The sequence below is a fragment of the Neolamprologus multifasciatus genome, chromosome 1, assembly GCF_963576455.1.
Source record: "Neolamprologus multifasciatus chromosome 1, fNeoMul1.2, whole genome shotgun sequence".
Lineage (NCBI taxonomy): Eukaryota > Metazoa > Chordata > Actinopteri > Cichliformes > Cichlidae > Neolamprologus > Neolamprologus multifasciatus.
This window is the reverse complement of record NC_140439.1, coordinates 7719705-7739599: the sequence shown is the minus strand read 5'-3', so window position 1 is coordinate 7739599 and position 19895 is coordinate 7719705. Positions and strand designations below refer to the sequence as shown.

General features: G+C 39.6%; 1 protein-coding gene across 2 annotated transcripts in view; it reads right to left on the bottom strand.

Moving 5' to 3' along the window:
* LOC146525257 (protein kinase C-binding protein NELL1-like) overlaps positions 1–19895 on the bottom strand; it is a 788406-nt gene that overhangs the window by 671513 nt on the left and 96998 nt on the right. For both annotated transcript variants that reach the window (XR_014876049.1, XM_085172545.1), the window contains exons 7-12: positions 19626–19708; positions 14797–14931; positions 13569–13671; positions 11376–11449; positions 7688–7787; positions 4622–4750 (exon numbers count right to left, since the gene is read on the bottom strand). Coding sequence is in view for 1 of the 2 variants with exons in the window: in XM_085172545.1 (XP_085028671.1) it covers positions 4622–4750; positions 7688–7787; positions 11376–11449; positions 13569–13671; positions 14797–14931; positions 19626–19708 (624 nt within the window). In the remaining variant the exon portion in view is untranslated. The remainder of the gene's footprint in view (positions 1–4621; positions 4751–7687; positions 7788–11375; positions 11450–13568; positions 13672–14796; positions 14932–19625; positions 19709–19895) is intronic.

The window sequence follows — 19895 nt, the reverse complement described above, 5'->3', positions numbered from 1 at the left end:
ATTTCTTATTCATTTTTTGTGTAACTCCTGTCCTGTCTCATAGCTTTTGCAGTCACATTTATGATATCAAGGCACAGTTGTGCCAAACACATTTTGCTTTTCCAAGATCAGCTCTATAAATTCTCTTCAGTTTATAATTTTTACCTGTTGAGACAATCATTTAAAGGCCTGGTTGTTTTAGGTGGCCACTGGACACTGAGGTGACCTTAAAATGGCCTTATCAAAAGACATGTCACTCATCATCATTTCAACATTGTTCCTTTTAATTTGTTTTATTACTAATTTTAGTCATTTGTTTTGTTGTCAGGTTACTTTGCTGTTTTCCAGCATGGTGTTCCCTCTGAATCACACATGATGAATGATGATGAATGAGTTTCATGAATATATATATATATATCTCCTATATATAGAGTATTCATATTTTTGCACATTTTTACAGTTTTAAATCCTGTTTATTTACACTGGACCTTGGCCTTCAGTGCATCCAGTGTTTGTTACAAGCTGTTTTACCTGCCCTCCAACTGTTAAACAGATGGCTGCAGCAGCAGGTGGGTGGGGCTTCTGTTCTATAACGATCCACTCTTAATGACATGCAGAGCCAAGAAGAGAAAAAACATGTGCTTTTGCCTCTACAGGGATTACTTGTACATATAGTCAAAGAGTGTCCAAAAGGCTTACTTTAAGTCATCTGATTACATGTAAACGTTCCATGTATTTTGTTACATGAGTAAAATGTGAAGCATTAAACTTCATGGAATGTGGTCAAATGACATATACTTGATTTGTGTATATTTTGCTTAATGATTCATTATTTAAATATAAAAATCTTTGATTTTATATGTTTTCAGTTTACTTCAAATTATTGCTTCATATTTAAGACGGCAAAGAATCAGTCGTTTGAGTGTATGCTGAACTCATTATCGGAAGGTTTGGTAATGTTTACTATGAGACTCATTTTAACATTATGTATACAACAGAAAATAAAGACGAACACAGTAAATATACTGTAAGGTCAGAAAGCAACAATGCTTTGAGCAATTCTGTTTAAAATAAAAACAAAAACTGGAGAACAGCGGTGTCGTGTGTAATGTTGTCATACTGGTCAGAGCTTGATGATGGAGGTAATGAAGGAAAATGTAAAGGTTTTTTAAGATAACAATGAGCAGACCCAGAGCAACATTTTCAAGTAGACCTGGATCTTTAATGAAGAAAGATATCAGTTCAAATGCAGTAATACATTTTAAAATAAACAGCCACACAGGGACAGATCATCATCGGGGTGTGCCCATGTTTGCATTTCTACATATGTTCATAATGTGCCAAGTAGGTGCCTTCCTGTTTTTGCTTAGATTCTCGCTGGGTTTAGAAATCAGGTCTGTGTCACACAAGCTTAAGGAGACACACAAAATATGCTCCAACTTCTTTGACTTCTATGCCTGAAAAAAGCATTTTCATTCAAAGAGATCCCCCTTTCTTCTCAGGACAGAACTTAATTTATTCTTTTTTTTTAGTGACCTGCCCCTTCTCAGTTCAGATCTAACTTGTTTTTCTTTCTCAGAAGAAAGCAGCAGCTAACTTGCTGACCTCAAAAAGCAGCTTTAAACCGGATTCTTGCATTGCCCAGAAATGGATGAGAAATGTGTTGAAACTCAAAAACCCATCTTCACAATTAGAGATTCAAACAATAGCCTTTCATTGAATGCTAAGACAAAAAGAGGAGTGCTTTGCCTTTGTCTGATCTTAGTGATCTCCAAAATCAAAAAGCTTTCTTGTTATATTTAGCCTGCAAGTCTAAAAAAGAAAATAGATTAGTTCAGTAACAAATTAACACTTTCCTGGGCAAGGAAGCATATTTGGTAACATGAACATGAAAAGAGTCCTCCACAGCCAATCAGCAAACATCGGGTTTTGTGATAGTCGGTGACATTACCTATTCTAACCAATCAGTAATGGTGTGTAGCATGTCAAATTTCAGTGTCATTCCTAAATCTGGGAAATTGGGTTTTTCACCCCTTCCTACTCTAACACTTGTGGTCATAACATCAAAACTAACTGGGGTAGGTTGATTAAACCCATACAGCACATAGTTCAAAAGTGTTGTGAAAGCAACATGTTCTGATCCCAAAACGTAACACACCAACGCTACGTGACAAATTGTTGGTATGTTACGCGTTCGGAAAAAAGAGAACCGTTTGGAATGAATCTAGACATGTACATTTATTTTACTTTCTCATCATGAATCGCTTTGGAAAACACTATCTAATATGATTAAGGTTGTGGTCAAGGTTAGGGATAAGGTTAATGTTAGAGTTAGGATTAAGGTCAGGGTTTTAATTTATTTATTTTTGATTGAAATGCATACAAGAAATAAACAAGAAGTCTCACCAGTAGTTATTATTCATAGAATGCTATTTTTTGTCTCTTGTTATAAATTTAAATCTTCTATATCAATACATTTATTTTCAGTAGTTCTACATTACACTGTTGTTGACACTGTTATTTTCACTGGATAGTGACTTTTAAATGTATACTGTTTTTAGTTGTTTTTAGACACTTTTTGGAAAAATTAACACGCCCTAAACCAGGGGTAGGGAACTCCAGGCCTCGAGAGCCGGTGTCTTGCAGGTTTTAGATGTGTCCTTGATCCAACACAGCTGATTCAAATGGCTAAATGATCTCCTCAACATGTCTTGAAGTTCTCCAGAGGCCTGGTAATGAACTAATCATCTGATTCAGGTGTGTTCTAAAACCTACAGGACACCGGCCATCAAAGCCTGGAGTTTCGACACCCCTGCCCTAAACGATCGAGGAACCATGGACGGTCACTTCATTGACCTTTATGTGCACCATAAAAATGAAAACATTTGAAAAAAGTCACACAAGTTTAAAAAAAAAAACGTCCTGTAATAGTCTTCAATAACACTTGTTATTAATAAAAAATTAACATCCATTTTAACAAGTGCCCCCTAAAGGGTTAAGTTATAGATTAATCAGTCATTACTCTGAGGCTACAAAATATTTATTGACTGTTTCAGTCAGAGTTTATCCAAAGTTGTGAGCCAAATATGAACAATTTCAGCTAAAAAAAAGAAAAAGAAAAAAGGACACGATAGGTGACTGAATGCAAGCCAGAAGGCTCAAAAGCAGCTCTGCTTAAATCCTCTCATCCTTGCTCAAACAGCCCTCTGTTTGCAAGTAAATAATCTCATCTTCACTTATTCAGTGCCACATTAAATCATTTATGAGGACGTAACGGTCACATTTAATGACAGCTTAGTGCCACAGCTAGACACAATCTCATGTTTATAAAATACAAGTGGAGAAATGAATATGCTCTATAAAACAATCATTAGGATGTGAGGACACACCATCACACTGTTGTGCTTTGATTATAACCCACATATAAAGATTCAATTACTCCAGTCTGCTCGGAAAAGGCGTAAATCTAAGCCAGTTTAAGTTGGGAGGTGATATGGAAGCCAAATCAAATATTACCGTGATGTACGTCTGGATCCCCGTTAATCCAGCGACAACAGAAATTTGCGATGCCTTCAGGGTATCGCAGGGATAATGCCGAGAGCCACGGCTCCACGATTTACATAGTTGATCTAACAATCAGCGTTTCCCAGCCTTTCCTCATACGGTGTGGGACTGTTTGTGGACTGAGTGGTGCTCTGGGTAAACCTCTTTACCATGCAGATCAAACAAAAGCAGACAGACTGGAGGGCTTGTGGCTACACAGCTCTCAGCACATTTAGTGGATTTAGTCTGTTGTGGCGGCGACCCAATGACAACTTCACCGAGCGCTGAGCAAATCCTTCAATCCACAGATTGACGCTCCCCAGCCTCTCAGTCAAATAAGGCCATTAGTGCCATCGCAAGTAATCTGGGCCTCCAGCACCCACAGATTGAGCCTTTTGCTCTACCGAAAAAACCCACACGGTGGAAGCGCCCCGATGACCGACTTTTTCCAGACGGGCTGGAAACCCCTGAAAATGAGCGAAGCGATGGCTCCAGACTCAAATGCCATGATTCACAGGGAAAGCCCAGCATGCATAAGGCGGAAAAATCCTTCCAACAGCAAGTTTACCAAAAAAGTTTGATTTTAGCAAAAGCTTGAAACTATCCTGAAAGGCTGTGTCAAAACTTCCTGTAAGTACATATTCCACCACTGTTGGCACATGGCTATCTTATTGTGTTTGTTATTGCCACCCTCTAATCATATTGACTGTATCACAATAAGCTCAAAACAGGAGTGCCAGAGCTCTATTGTCAAACTCCTATGAAAGAAGCAAATTGCTTATAAGTTTAAAAAGAAAATCTATTTTAACACCAGCCCCAATAGCATAATCAAAGTCCCGAGCCTGGTTCATAGCTGCTCTTTAACCGAGCAATCCTTGTTCTCTTTACAGCCAGTCATCATCATGTCATACCCAGAGCTCATAACAAATCTCAGTCTGCAGCCCACGGCCTTCATAAACACCCTCCTAAAACAGAACAATGAATTTAACGCTTCAACGCGCTGCCACCCATTCTGCTTTTAACATCCTGTGCTAATAGACATCATGAGACAGCCACGCTGGCTCTGGCTCACCTGAGCTGGGGAAAAATATGGTCCTACCTTCACAGTAAGTAGAATCCCCGTGGATGGAGGCATAGCCACTCTTGCATTCACACTCTGCTTTAGTATTCCTGTTTTTACACTCTGAGTTTTCCCCACAAATGAGTCCCTCTGCGCAGAAGTCATAACCTAAAAGAAAAGAGCAAAGGAAACCTTTGAAATCTGCTCACTCAAGGCTATAAAATGTTGTGTACAGACACACAAACACACACACACGCATGCCCGTAACACAGAGATAAAAGCAGATAAATGCACAAAGGAGCAACCTTGTTCCTGTCATCTACAACACTGTGGATAACAGGGTGCCTGAAGTGTACGGTGAGTTTACAACTTTAAATAAATCTGGTGTATTAATGAAAGTTCTCATGCAAAAGTGCACGTGCTAACGAGACAAAACATGCAAATGCAGACACACAAACTCTGCTGATGTAGGAAGATCTCCAAGTGTACTCTTACAGTGCTCTTACAGTATTTGAAGACATCCTTTTAATGAATTTTCAATTTCTGAAAAACCACAACTACCACAACAGGTGGAGCACTGCATCAGTTATGCAGAATGGACAACTTTCAAAATTCAAAACACAAATACACACACATACACAAAACTGCAGTATAACAAGCTTTGCCATGTAATTAAAATACTGTAGAGTGTATTCTGTGTGTGCAGCTAAGATGCTATCTCAAGGCAACATGGAATAATTACAGCCGCGTTTATAGAAGAGTAGCAATGAGTGAAAACTTCCAATTGCTGACTTCCCCAAAGACCAGCTGTGTTTCAGTCCTAGAGGAAATCGTGCCCAGTAGTTTAACTCTTCTCCCCCTATCGCTGCTCCACCCAAGCAGCCGCTGCCAGGGCTGAAAAATGACGCCAAACGATGAAGTGCCTGTTCCTCAAATGGCCACTTGAGACTATCTACAAAAGCCAGTTAATCTCCACTGGGTACACATCAAAGTGCCCAACTTGCTAGGAGGAATAAACATGTTTATGCCTAGTACAAAAGAAGAAAAAGGTTCTGGTCATGGTAACAAGTGAATTTCTATGTAAGTCGCCCATTTAAATATTGAAGTCCTGCATGATAAAGGGGCCTCTTGGTTACAAGTAGATGCTGGCACGGGTGGCTGGAGCCACTAGCTGCCTGCTAGACATTACCTCAGCTAACTGGAGTAGCTGAGCTGGACCTCTTGACTGTCCTTTTGTGGTGCTGGCGCTGTTTGTAGTGTTTTGATGTGAGTATCTGACAAATAAGTGGCTTGCTGTGAGATTAATTACACTGATGATATTGATGTTTTTTTATTATTTTTTTTCCCTTTTAGCAATAATTAACAAGTACCTAGTTGTAGCTAGTAGCTAGTTAGATGATAACTTCGAACTCTGGTCTCCTGCCTGTGTGTGATCATTTCTGCCTACGTAGATAGAGAACAGCTACATCTATCATTCATCTGTGCTCTGTGATCTGAACCAAGCCAGAGTGAGACTCATGCACATGCACAAAAATGTGACCCAACAGAGAGACAGACAGACATAGATGATTGTCTCCTGCTCAGTAGGTACGAGTTGATATAGCCCATCATGTCCTGTAATGAGTGACAGACTGGCTGCACATAAAAGCCCTGCGAGGCAGGGAGCCCGGGGAGCTATTACCGAAGAAAGACTTGTGCCTGCATTATTCTCCCTCACAGTCCTTACATCATCTGCAGCAGGTCCTCACAGGATCATGTGGACATGTTGCAGAGAGACCAACTGTGATAGCGTGTTTATGTAAAAGGGGAGTCGTTGCTGGATTTTGATTTGCACTGCACTGCACGCTTGCACGAGCCCCTCACACTGTGCAATTCTTTGTTTTCTTTCCCCGGTGAAATTCTACCTGGTATGAAGACTATGTGACAATTGTGTAATTACCAATTTAACAAAGCCAGCGTGACTCCGAGGACTTTAACAGCGAGGTACAATTACATCTCAGAGTGGTGGTAAAGGACCAAGTCACGACGCGGTAAAAAGAGGCCTGGAGATGATTTGGTAACAATGATAATGAATAATGACCGACTCTGCTTTTTAGCAAGAGTGTGTGTGTGTGTGTGTGTGTCTGTGTGTGTGTCGGAGAGGTAAGAAAAGGTTTGGAGAGAAGAGGCACTGAGACTTTAATCTTTAATTGCTGCTCCTTACTGTATTAAATCTACTTTTCTGTTCTTCCTTCCTCAGCTATATTTCCCTTAATACTGCAAAGCTTTCTTTTCTCTCCTTACTCTTTTCTCTTACTTTCCAACAAAAGGAGTTCAAGTCCTTTCCTTCCTTTACTCTTTAGTTCCTCTCCTGCTTTCTCTTTACTCTCTCTCCTCATTCTTTACCTAACACTCTCAGTATTATCAGTATATCAGTTTGTAGTCGTCATCTCTTTTCCTTTCTTTTGCTGGCATGTGCGTTTTACCTTATTTACCTCCCATCTGCCCCCTTCCTTCTCTTCATCACAGCAAGTCTAAGACTTAATTTTACCTTTCTGCTTTTTGCTGTCTTATGCTATACTCATTTATCTTTTCGCCTCCCTGTCTTTCTTATTCCCAAACATGTATTTTTCCTTTCCATTTCATCCCCGTCCTGTGTGAATACAGTGAGTCTAAGAAATGCTAGCTTACCTAAACAAGAGCGCAATTTCCTTCACTCAGAACCTGCCCCGGGATTCTTTCATTATGTCTCTGTAGATGGCAGCCTCCTGTAGTTTGTTTATTCAATGTATTTACTGAATTACCAGTGGCTATTTACCCCGTAGCACTTCCCTGCCAAAGCAGTGGGGTTCAGGTAAATAGGCATAGCAGGTGCTCTATGGCAGAAAGACCAATCTGCTCTGAAAGGTACACGGGCCAAAAAGCATTCACAGTGGATGACAAGGGAGAGAGACTAAATTATTGCAGAGGCACAGCCTGAATCAGCACTGGGAAGACGGCTGTGTTTACTCCTCACAGCGACACGGTACCGGTGTGTACATGCGGGAAAAAAGAAGAAGAAGAAGAAAAAAAAAGTAATTCGTGCAACTGAGAAAAGTGCAGTGGGAAGTGGAAAGAAACATGTACCTCTGCAAACATTGCAGCATCTGCCATCTGGTAAGATCTGTTCACTGAGGGTGCAGTTTAGATCTGGACAGGTCTCTGTGACTTTCACCATCAGGCCATTCTGGAAGGACAGGACACAGGCAAGACATCGTGATTTCAGAGATGGGGTCAGATGTGTGAAGGGCTATGCATTAAGAGAGAATCAGTTTTCCACCAGTTGTACAATCTGATCTCTTATAATATTTAAAACTGCAACCTCTCATCCACAGGACTGCTTCTTCAACCTTTAGGCCAATTTTTTTCTTATCAGTCCCATTTCCTGACTTTAAACACTTAAATCAGCTGTTTTTTGAAAGGCCATACTGGGTATTGAGTAAATTATATATATTAATATTTCACATCTTTCCTCAATGTCGTCCCTATGTAGGAACCATTTTAACTGCTTTCTCGTGTCATCTGTAAATAGCCCAGTTTCTTGGTGAACCTCTGTCTCACCATCTGATCGTGCTTTTTTTTTCTAAAAATGTATTCTGTATTTCAGTTAATTTATTAAAGCTGCACTATTTCTGCATGCTGACTCAAACAGTAGACACATAAAAACATTTGAATGAGGAAAAGCCTAAATGAGCCAAATAGATCATTTGTCTCTGAAGGAGCCAAAGGAACCATGGAAATAAAATGAATATTAGATTTTAAAACTTAAATTAATAATAATGTTGCTCTGTGTGTGACCAGGGTGGAAATAAATATATATATGGTAATATTTTAGCTAGCTTTATAAAACGATTACATATCTAACTGTTACAGCGTTGCCATCTGTCAAATAAATGAATATATTCATCACTAATTAATAAAATTACCAGTTTGGCTTAAGCTCAGTCTGTTCGCCCAATCTGCAAAATCTCAGAAAATACCAATAAATGCCGAAAACCTTAAAACCACGTACTTTATTTTTGAAAAGCACTTTTTACTCTATTATTTTTAACATGCAACTATATGTCAATGGTTGTCAAATCAATTCTTTGAATACTGGCATTGTTTGGTGCCATCGACAGCTATGATGAGCTCAGCAACACCAAGCCTGTGCACAGTGCAGTATAATTCATCAGTCAGTATTAGTCTTCACAGTATTTACTCAATACTTTGTTGAAGCACCTTTGGCAGGAATACAGCCTGAAATATTTTTGTGTATGATGCTACAAGCTTTGCACATATATTTTTGGCATTTTCTCAATTTTTTTCTTTGCAGAACTTCTCAGCCTCCATCAGGTTGGATGGAGAATAATTTTAAGCCATTTTCAGATCTCTCCAAAGATGTTCAATCATATTGAAGTCTGGGTTCTGGCTCGATAACTCAAGGACATTCACAGAGTGGTCCTGAAGAACCTCCTTTATTATGTTGGCTGTGTGTTTGGGGTTGTTGTTTTGTTGGAAGATGAACCTTCGCCCCAGTCCGAGGTCTAGAGTGCTCTGGAGCACCAAGGATGAACATCAAGGATATCTCTTTACATTGCTGCATTCATCTTACCCTCGGCCCTGACTAGTCTCCAAGTTCCTGCATCCCAAAAAACATCTCCACAGCATAATCCTGCCACCAACATGCTTCACTGTATGGGTTTGCCCACTCTACCATACAGGCCAAGCTGGTGGAGTGCTGCAGAAATAATAAAGGTTCTCTTTTCAAAGAGCAAAGCTGGAGCTCTGTCAAAGTGACCTTGGTCGGCTCCCTGGGTAAGGCCCTTCTACCCTAATCAATCGGATTAGCTTGACTGCAAGCTCTAGGAAGAGTCCTGGTGGTTCCAAACTTCTTCCATTTAGAGATGATAGAGGCCGCTCTGCTCATTGGGACTTACAATGCTGCAGAAATGTTTCTGTACCGTACCCTAGATCTGTACCTCAATACAATCCTGCTTTAGAGGTCTACAGTTAAATCTTTAGACATCATGGCTGTCACTCACTGTCAACTTTGGGACCATATATGAACAGGTGTGTGCCTTCCAAATCATGTCCAGTCAACTGAATTCACCACAGCTGGACTCCAGGCACGTGCAGAAACATCTGACAGATGATCAGTGGAAACAGGATGCACCTGAGCTCAATTTTGTGTGTACATGTTTTATTATCGTCATTATTTTATTCAGTTGTTTCACTTTGTCATTGTGCGGTATTATGTGTAGAATTTTGAGGTGAAAAAATATTTTTTAAAAATGTATTTAATAAATTTTGGAATAAAATAACACAAAAACACAAAGTGTAGACTGTGAATACTTTCCGGACACACCGTTTTTAAGACTGTAGAGGCTGGAGGAGTGACAGGTTGTGTAGGGCAAGTAACTCGGATCCTGAATGCTGATGTTTTGGATTTAAATTGTGTAAAAAATAAATAAATAAATAAATAAAGTTGAGGTAAACTAAAATGATCAGTACTGAAATAACCCAGAAGTAATATAAAGAGATTAAAAAAAAGTTACTTATATTGAACATATGATTTTCAAGTTAAAGGCTTCCTTATAGGAATGGCACTGCTGTATGCTGGATCAGCGAATACTAAAGAAATGGAAATTCTCTGTTTTTGTCAGTGACAATTTTATTTAGAGTCCCTAAGAGTTAATCACCCCTAGAGGTGACCTAGCTTTCAGTTGAAAGCAGTGGCTGGCTCAGAGGTCGTTAATCAAAGTAAAAAGTGATGACATGCTTTTGGCAAGTGATCAAACACACAGGATTTGTAGTCAGTGGACTTAAACATGTGAACACACTAACCGAGTTTTAAATCACCACTAATGGTTTGAAGCTGCTGAGCAGAATGACTAATGTCACGCATCATAATACTTCATAATTTGGGCTAGAGTGGTCCTCTCTTTCCTTCTTTTCTCTTTCTTTTTGTGTTTGTGCCTCATGTTGTATGACACACATACAGATATGTCATTGCTTTTCCCCATTCTCCCCCTCCCAGGGTGAGAGGCCAGAGCAAAAATCTGAAGAAGGAGGGTTACAGATCAGATCAATGCTTCTAAATCTGACATGTCACCACAAAAGAAAGTAAAATGCACGTATTGACTTACACACATTAAAACTATCAGGCTGTCTTTGTGCCAAGAGGGCTAAAAAAACAACACATTTTTAACCCCCTTTAAAATATAATATGCCCAAATTGGACTTTTAGCAGATCTTACGTCCAGGAGTAAATGTGATTGTAATTGCTTGAAACAAACATTTGTTGTTTAATGATGTTTCAGGGTCTCTAAGGGCTAATAAAGAGTCCAGGAATCCAAATGTCTGGGTCTTTGTAAGCAATTAAATGCATAAAATGCTAATTTTCTCCTTAAAATAGTGCCTTTAAAGATAAATGGCTTCTCAGTGGATAAAGCCCACCTCTGTTCTGTGCTGAACTGGAATAATGAGTTCAATTATAATCTACGCAATGATGAAGCTCTGATTCAAATCAGGCCTTTGTGTTGCCGTGTTCATAAGTTATTCTAATTACCTGGCTATCTCGCCATTAGAGCGGTGGGGGAAAAAAAAGGCAGATTGAACAGATTGCAGGAGGGTGGGAAAACTAATAAGGCCTGCTGGTTAATTGAATAACGCACCGAGCAGTCCACCGCACACATGAGCACTGCATGTTCAAGTTCCAAAGAAGCGCTGTCTGGTGGTTGCACGATAAAGACTAATAGCTGGGGAGAGGATGGAAAAATAAAAGACGAGTTACCTTGCATTCCCGGCAGCTCCTGGACAAAAACCGCTGTCCCTCAGAAAATGTCTGTTCCATGTAGGTACATTTTGCTGCAGGCAAAAATAAATAAATAAATAAACAACAAGACAGGACAATTTCTATATCACTTTGTTTGGGTAAGCACAAAAACTATGAAATACCAGAAATTGAATAAATTCTTCAGCTAACACTGAGAATTGGAGGTTGCCTACAAAAAAAAAGTTTCCAGGCTGAAGTTTTGCATAGTTAATTCCGTCTGAAACCAAAGTTGTTCTTGGCTAGTGTGCACAAGCGGAAAGGAACTGTAACAGCGCATTAAGAATACAACAGAGGAAGGCTCTTCTGCATATTCCTCTGGTGATAAAGCAGAAATAGAAAGTGAAGCATATGATATGAAGTCCTGCTTTTTCTCCTCTCCGGGGTGCAGGACTGTGGAGCACTCAGTCGCAGCTCCGGAGCGCCGCTCCATCATTCCTTTGTGCCAGAGCTCTGATGTTCACAGGGGAGGAAGACGAGGAAGGAGTGAATGGAAGGAGAGGCAGAGGAGGCTGAAATTATTCAAAGGCTGTCTGTACTTTGGGGATTCAGTGTTTTTGCAGTATAGTAAGAAGACACAGTTGTCTCTGAGCAGTAACCAGACCCCTGTGTGCTTTTTACAGTGATTCCATTTCAGCTTCCATAAAAATCAGATGACTGTGATCTTCGCTCTCGGCCCATAGCTTACTCTGACTTCACTGTGTCAGAAGAACATTGCCAAGAAACAACAGCCCAGCCCAACACATTAAAAAAAACAAAAGTTGCACCTATCTACCTCGTTAGATCTGAGGTAGGGAACTCCAGGCCTCGAGAGCCGGTGTCCTGCAGGTTTTAGATGTGTCCTTGATCCAACAAAGCTGATTTAAATGGCTAAATTACCTGCTCAACATGTCTTGAACTTCTCCAGAGGCCTGGTAATGAACTAATCATTTGATTTAGGTGTGTTGACCCAGAGTGATATCTAAAACCTGCTCTCGAGGCCTGGAGTTCCCTACCCCTGGTTTAGATGTACAAAGTTCCTGCTTTGCTTTAGCTGATTTTGCTAATTTCGAGGTTTGTGTTGTTGGTTGGACCAAGTAAACACTGTGAATGCATCATATTTTCAAACAGACCTGCAGTAATCCTTGCTGCTGTCAATCATGGCTACAAAATTGCTTAGTAGAAGCAAGCACCAAAGCTTTTAGTAAAAAAAACAAAAAAAAGCATGAAAAAGCAACTTAACCAAGTCCATAGCTACAAGTGCATCAGCATCACAGCCTGATACTGAAGCGACCAGTAGGCAACAATTGGTTTTCAAATTTAGCCCCTTATTACTGAGTCAGTCTTTAGCTATCCATTACGGTGAATAGTGAGTCAATAAGGGGATTTTTTAAGGCACAACACTAGTTTATCTAACCTAAAAGCTATATTTTGTGGCTGTGCCAATTGCTGTCTCTCTCTAGCAAAGAACAGGAAGCAATGTAACATTGTTACACTGCTGCAAAAAGGCAACACCAGAAATCTTCTCTTGCTTTGGCACTTCAAAAGTAATTGTGTAGATGGTGTCGAAAGCATAAGATAGCAAGCTAAGAAGAGCTCATTCCAAAAACTGACAAATGAACAAAGCAAATCAGGCACTTCTCAGCCACTAATAGCCTAAAAGAGGTGGCAGATACAGGGCACCACGCCAAGTTTTTCCTAATTTCGAACCCAATTAACATGCAGTCTTCGACTTCATAGATTTATAGGTGTTTTCTAATATCGACCATTACTGAAAATAATGAATGCTGCATGTAGACTCAGCAGTAGCCATTGCAAGTAGTTGAGATGCAATGGTAGACTGGATTTGAACCACTACTTAAATCTGCCAATTTAAAATAATAAATAGCTGAAAAAAATTCTATACCCCGAAGAAGGATGTAGCTTCCTGGTTGGAAAAATGAAAGTAATTCAGAACTGCTTTAAACCAGCACTCTATCCACCAGAGGGCGATAGCTGTGGATACAAAAAGACTTCAAGTCCTATAGAAGTCTATGTAAAAACGGCTCTTTTTCTTGACCTCTGTAAACACTTTGTTCCTGAGTCGTAGTCACTCATTTTGGGTCATAACGACTAAAAAATGAACAGAAAAATTAACTTCTGTTCACGGGCTTGGTTCTTACTCATTATACTTACGTCTGCATGTCTTGCAGCAATTCCCATCCACATGTACAGGCAACAAGTCTTCTGAGCAGTTTGCCAGAGGACAGAAAATCCTGCGACACTCGACCACACCGTTCTGTAAGAGCAGGTGATATTCTTTTGTTTTAAACGAATAAAAACAAACATTACAAGGAAAAATCCAAAGCTCGGTGTGAACATAAGGGTCTTGCCTATGGCACTGCTGTAAAATTCACTTTGAATGTATGTCTCCTCCCTTCTGTGTCTCAGTATAGGATACATTTGCTTAAGTATTTATGTCAGTTTAAATCTTTAGCTTGGGGGTTGGGGACTTTTTTTTTTTACCACTAAATCTGTAACACATATAGTGTGATATATGTTTTTATCCACTAAGGTTTGCAGTAGTTGAAAGTTGTGGATTACACCTTATTTGCACCTATAGAGGACTGTTTTAACCTTAGCTAAGGTTTAAAGAGCTCTTTGCGACGTGTTCATACACACAGCAAAAGCAGCAAAGTTTTTATTCCAAGTGTCATATAAACCAGCTAAACTATTCATAACATTATATTTAGAACTACTCTTAAACTGACAGCTGTGCTATTTAAGAATAATGAACAAACGATGATGCCATGTAATCTGAAAACAGATTATTCACACAGTAGAGACTGAATGAGGGTAGCCTGATGACAGTCGAGGTCCTGAAGGACTGTCTTAATTTTTGAGACTGATACCTCCCTCTCTGCCATCGCCTCTTCATTTCAAGAGTCATCTGAAATGATTCCCTGGGACACCCTGGTTATCAGTTAATGGCATGTCCATGGGAGGAAACCAGACTGACTAAACTTCACCCTGTGCTTGATGTGCAATGATGCAGCAAGTCTAATTCTCCCAGGCCAGCGATGGCCTGATTCACTGCATTTTAAAATCTGGCTCCTGTGTATGAGTGCAGGCAGTCAGGCTGATTAGGGGGCACTTATTAGGAGGCGGGCAGGAGGCAGAGAGAGATGATGCTGGGTGAAAAGGAGGTCTGATGGGAAGGCAAGTTAAGAGAGCTAAGTGGCAGGTATGGTGGCTGGAAAGACTGCATTAAAGAGAGAAAAAGGACCCTAAGATGCTGCTGCACTATTATGTGTCACCAGTGTGAGATTAAAGTGCTTGATAAGGAGGTTTTTAGGGTGTGATAATTGAAAGTAGATAACCAAAAGCCAAGGTCTCACTCTTTGAGGATGAGGTTGGCACTCACCTTGCATGCGCAGTTCCTGCAGTTCTCGGGTTCTACCCACAGCTCCTTATCCCGGTAGACCAGACCGTTGGCACTGCAGGTCCTCTCGCAATGACATCCTTCCAGCTGGGTCAGCCTAGACTCAGCATAGTTCAGCTGTACACAGAATTGCCAGAGTCACAAAATGAAATCAGAAGTCTAAGTGCGCATGCTGGTTTTACCCCTCATCCCCTCCCCATAATCCCCCTGGCATGCCCTGAATGGTTTTCACCAAGAGGAGCTCCGCCGGGAGCCACTCATTAGTAGGACACATAGACTAATAAGTCATCATCATTCAGCTCATGCTTGAGACCTTAGGCTATAATCTACTGAGAAATGACAGGACTAACAGCTTCGATCCCACCTCACCCTTCTTATATTCCTACACACTGATCAGCCCCTTCTTCCTCAGCTTATTTCATGCTTGACACTCCTCACAGCTGTCTCTCAACACTAGTGAAGCATCTTTGACTGACAACTGTGTGGTGACGAGTGTCCCAGAGACAGGCACACGGGTTGGAGTAGACCAAAATCAGATTTCTTTTCTCTTTGAGATATTTTATTCCTATATTCGTTTTTTTGGTGTGGGATTACCTGTACATTAACCCACTATCCTCAAGTCATTATTTGAAAGTTTGTTGGGTTTATGTGTATATTACATGTGCCTAAAAAATACAAAATATACACACGCACACACACAAAATCTGAGTTCTGTTTCATAGATGGGAAGCTGGAGAAATCTGAAAACTCCAACTGATCTGAGCACTCAGAAATTGTAAGGTCTACTTAGACGGTTTGCAACCCTGCCTTTCCACCACTTCGCTCCTCTGAGAGCTGCCCAGGTCTCAGTGTCAAAAAGACAGGAGTAGCTGGGAAATGATAGACGCTTTTCAGGAAAAAAGAAAAAATGCTGGATGTCACAGAGGCTTTTTACTTCATTTAGAGAAGTCTCGGCTGGTTGCTGGAATGCTGTGCGAGTTATGAATAGTAGAGATATGTCCTGTCAAAGCCCAAAAACAAAATGTTTGAAAAGCAATTTCAAAGGCTCGGAGGCTGCCTCGAGGCACCACAGAGGAATACCTTTCCTGTACAGTGTGAGCATCAAATGGCGCTGTGACGATGCATAAAGAAGTCACAGGTTAACAGGCATGGATCTCCTATGGTGGATACAACAGCCTGAGAGAGGTGTGAAATAAGGAAAAGTCCCAGCTAAACACAAAGTCGACACACCGGAAGCCTCACATTATGATATTTACGCCATTCATCACTTGTTGCCGTTCCTGCTTGTCTGACAGATATGTTAAGCACGTAAAAGTTCAATCTTATCATATTCTGGGGACCAGTGAGTCTTGGGCCAATGAACATTTAATTAAATTTTGTTTGTAATCAAGATCTGAATTGTCTGTCGTTAAGCGCTTATCAAATTTTAGTTGGAACAATGAAACAAACACACATTGGGATTTGGTTTGAAACTCAATGCATCAGTGCATCTATAATTCAAGTGATGGTAATGCTTTAGCACTTGGGATTACAGTAGTGACAGAAAAAAACACTTTGCGGAGGTTAATAAAGAAGATTTTTGCCACATTAAGCTGGTATTTAATTTGCAAAAGGGCTCATCTGCACATTTTAGTGAATTAGGAAGGAATTAATGAATTGTATTTTGGGTTTCCATAGATCATTATTCATATTAATAGTAAAGCCATTCTATTCTGCCAGTTAACTCCATGGATGTCTTTGGACTGTGGGAGGAAGCCGAAGTAAGCAGAGAGAACACTGAGAGAACATGTATATATATAGAAATTTCTATTCAAAAATACGTATCCTTTGGATTTAACCTTCTAAAACTGCAGGATCAGACCACTGGGTTACGCTTACTAATAACAATATTAGTAGTGATATTTATAGCAATAGTTATTATTTAATGGTACTTATACACTAATTAAATTAACTTACAATGTAATTATTTCTTCTTTTCTGTAAAATCATAACGTATGCACAACTTAAAGTTACTTAGATAGTACTTACAACAAAGTACCTACTTACAGAATAATCTGTGTCTCCTTTTATTTAAAATACCTGATGTTATGCAATACTTAAATTTACTCATGCACTATGTAAAATTACTTACATATACTTCAGTTTACTTACAGTGTAATTATTTCTGTTCCCAGTAAAAACCTGACTCAATACTCCTTATTCTAGTATGCTTATCTTTAAGTATTTGTAGATATATAAATAAACATATTCAAATAGATTTGTATTATGAAAGTATAACTACATTATAATTTCAATAAAAATGTACTTAAATTTATTTTAATTACAGGGCAATTGCTCCCTTAGTCACAGCCCATATTATAAAATGCTACCTATTAATATTATTATCATCATTTGTTTGTTTTTTTTAGTTGCCTCTGTGAAGCTTTGAAGCTGGCCCTGTGGTAATGCCCAAGCAACTTCAAGCTTTTCACTATTTCTATGTGAGCAAATGTTTTAAAGGGAATATTTATCTTAGCTTGAATGGTTCATTCACGATGCTTTATGATAAATAAAATAAAGAACATATATATGCTGCTCCACAAAATAAGAAATATCTTTGAAAACTCAACCCAAAATTCAGAGACGTCTAATATGTGCCGACTTCAAGAACTGAAATGACATACATGGGTGAATACCAAACGGTAGTTTGGATGTATCCGAGTAAACGTCATGTTTTTTTTCTTCCTTTTTAGTAACTGGAGCGAATCAAAATTTTAAATATGGGGAAACAAAACTGGATCATTACTGATACTGCATGCTGTGGTATCACGAAACAAAGGTACTGAGCTTTGTCTAGTATACTTTTTGGCACAAAGACATCCTCGGGCTCCATCTCAGGTGTAATGCATGCAAATGCGTTGTCATCTCACCCCACCTTGGCACTCCACATCACACGCTCAGGACCAAGCAATTATTCACCTCATGCTGAATTCCTCTATTTTCTACATCACAGAGGCAGACAGCCATTTAGCCGTGGAGATGACTGCATTCTCCCTGCTGCGACTTGTACGTGCAGTGAGGTCACGTGGCAATAGGTTAGGCTGCGCTCATGTGAAGTAGGAGGTACCGACGCAGCGGTGGGGTAATGTTCTTCATCTCATCCTTATTTACGCCGAAAATAACTCTACAGCTCAACCACCCACCAAGATGTCTTTGTTCCATCCACTCTCACCCTATATCACTCACTCATGCAGTGCGTACGCACACACAAGCACACATTCATACGCATTCGTTTATGCAGATGTTCAGTCTTAGAAAGGGGTCATGCTTTGGCTCTAAGCTTGAATGCATGCTGCCTGGTAACTTCTGATTGTACCAGTGCAGTCATCATTTCATGACACCTTTATGAACCCTGGTTCGCATGTCCGTTATGTGTGTGAAAACCCTAATATCAAACATGCTATAATGATGTAGAAAGCCTTTATACTGCTTAAACAGTACTGAAAACAGTAAAGGTGTGGCATAGTGTGAGGCCTTTGTCCAGGGTGTAAAACACCAAGAGAAAGAACAATACATTGGAAAGCAATAAATAAAGATCATTATCAAAATCAGAATCTCATAGCTTTCAATGATTGCTACTGGTCAAAAAACACTGCCAGTGCTGCTGCCCTCAGCCTCCAAGCAGATTCACCTGTGGTATTATTTGATAATACTAGGTGATTTTCAGAAAAGTTGACCTCTGATGATTTTGAGACTGAAACTCGTATGGTATGAATTTGAAAATCCTAGGTGACATCTTTCTCGATTTATCGTGTTCATAAGATTTTCAAAAAAGGTGACCAACATTTGAACATGTCAGATATTTTAGGTGATGCACTAATGGCATCAGTTTGAAAATCCTACAGAACCTTGTTCTCAAGATATTGTATTCATAAACTTGGTGGCATGGTGATGTGGTGCTAAGCAATGTCGTATAACAAGAAAGATCTGGGTTAGGTATTTGATGCATTTGCTGGTTTCTCTTTTAAAGGTGCACATTTTATAGACAGCTCACTTTCATTTTTTGACCAAATCTAAATTTTGTTTAGACGCTGAACATTTGCTAAGTGGGATTAACTTTGTCACTATGAGGTTTACCATCAACATTTTTACTCTATAAACAAGTAATTTGCATGACCAAGGAGCTTTAACAAAGTGGGTGCATTCACATTTATTTCTATTGTTGTGGAGTAATTGTATTCAAAGTGAAAACTGTAAAAACAGAACGACCATTTGGGACAAAGTAACTGTCTGTTTTCTGTTTCCTTTCCCGTGCACGTTATTATCTTTTGTATTTTTCTTTTTGAAAACTGCTTTGATTCGTGCTCACAATAATAACAGGCGGAATAATCATATTTTCTAAAGACAGATTATGGTTTCTTTTTTGTTTCCCTAACAATAACTTATGTCTTTACTGAGCACCGTGTTGTTGAAATTAAACAAAAACGAGACGCTGACTTCAGAAGAGACAGAACAATGTGCTTCAGTAAAAGCGGCAACAAAATCAAAGGGGCTGGATTTCTCCAGCTGCACTGAAGAAGGAAGTTATTTATTCATTTTCATTTATTTTTTATTTACATGTCAGATTGCAACTTGAAAAAGGTATTAGTTGGTACCTTATTTAAGCCTTTAAGACATGGTTGCCAGCATTTTGCAAATTGGCTGTTTCTTTTATCTGAAAAACCTCTCTTTACTGCGGTGGTACACCATACTGGACATTCTCCTAGGGTTCTAATTCCCTTGTGACTCAGTTATAGCAGTTTTCTGTGTGGGAGGTTATTCTTTGCTCGCACCTTCAAGGTCATCTTAGCCAGTAGTTCCTGAAGGTCCATGATGCCTTGCACCAGGCTCAGGAAATCACTGCAGGTGGGACAGGCTCAAGGGATGAACAGCAAGCACCAAAACAAAGAAGAGACAAAGAAAAGCAAAGCAACAGGAAAGCATTTAAATAGGAGATCAACAGAGGAAAGGACAGAAATCATTAGAATGACTACATTTATTTGGCCACAGCTCACCCAACAGTAAACAAAAGGGAAGCTTTACATAGCTGTACACTCTTTGTC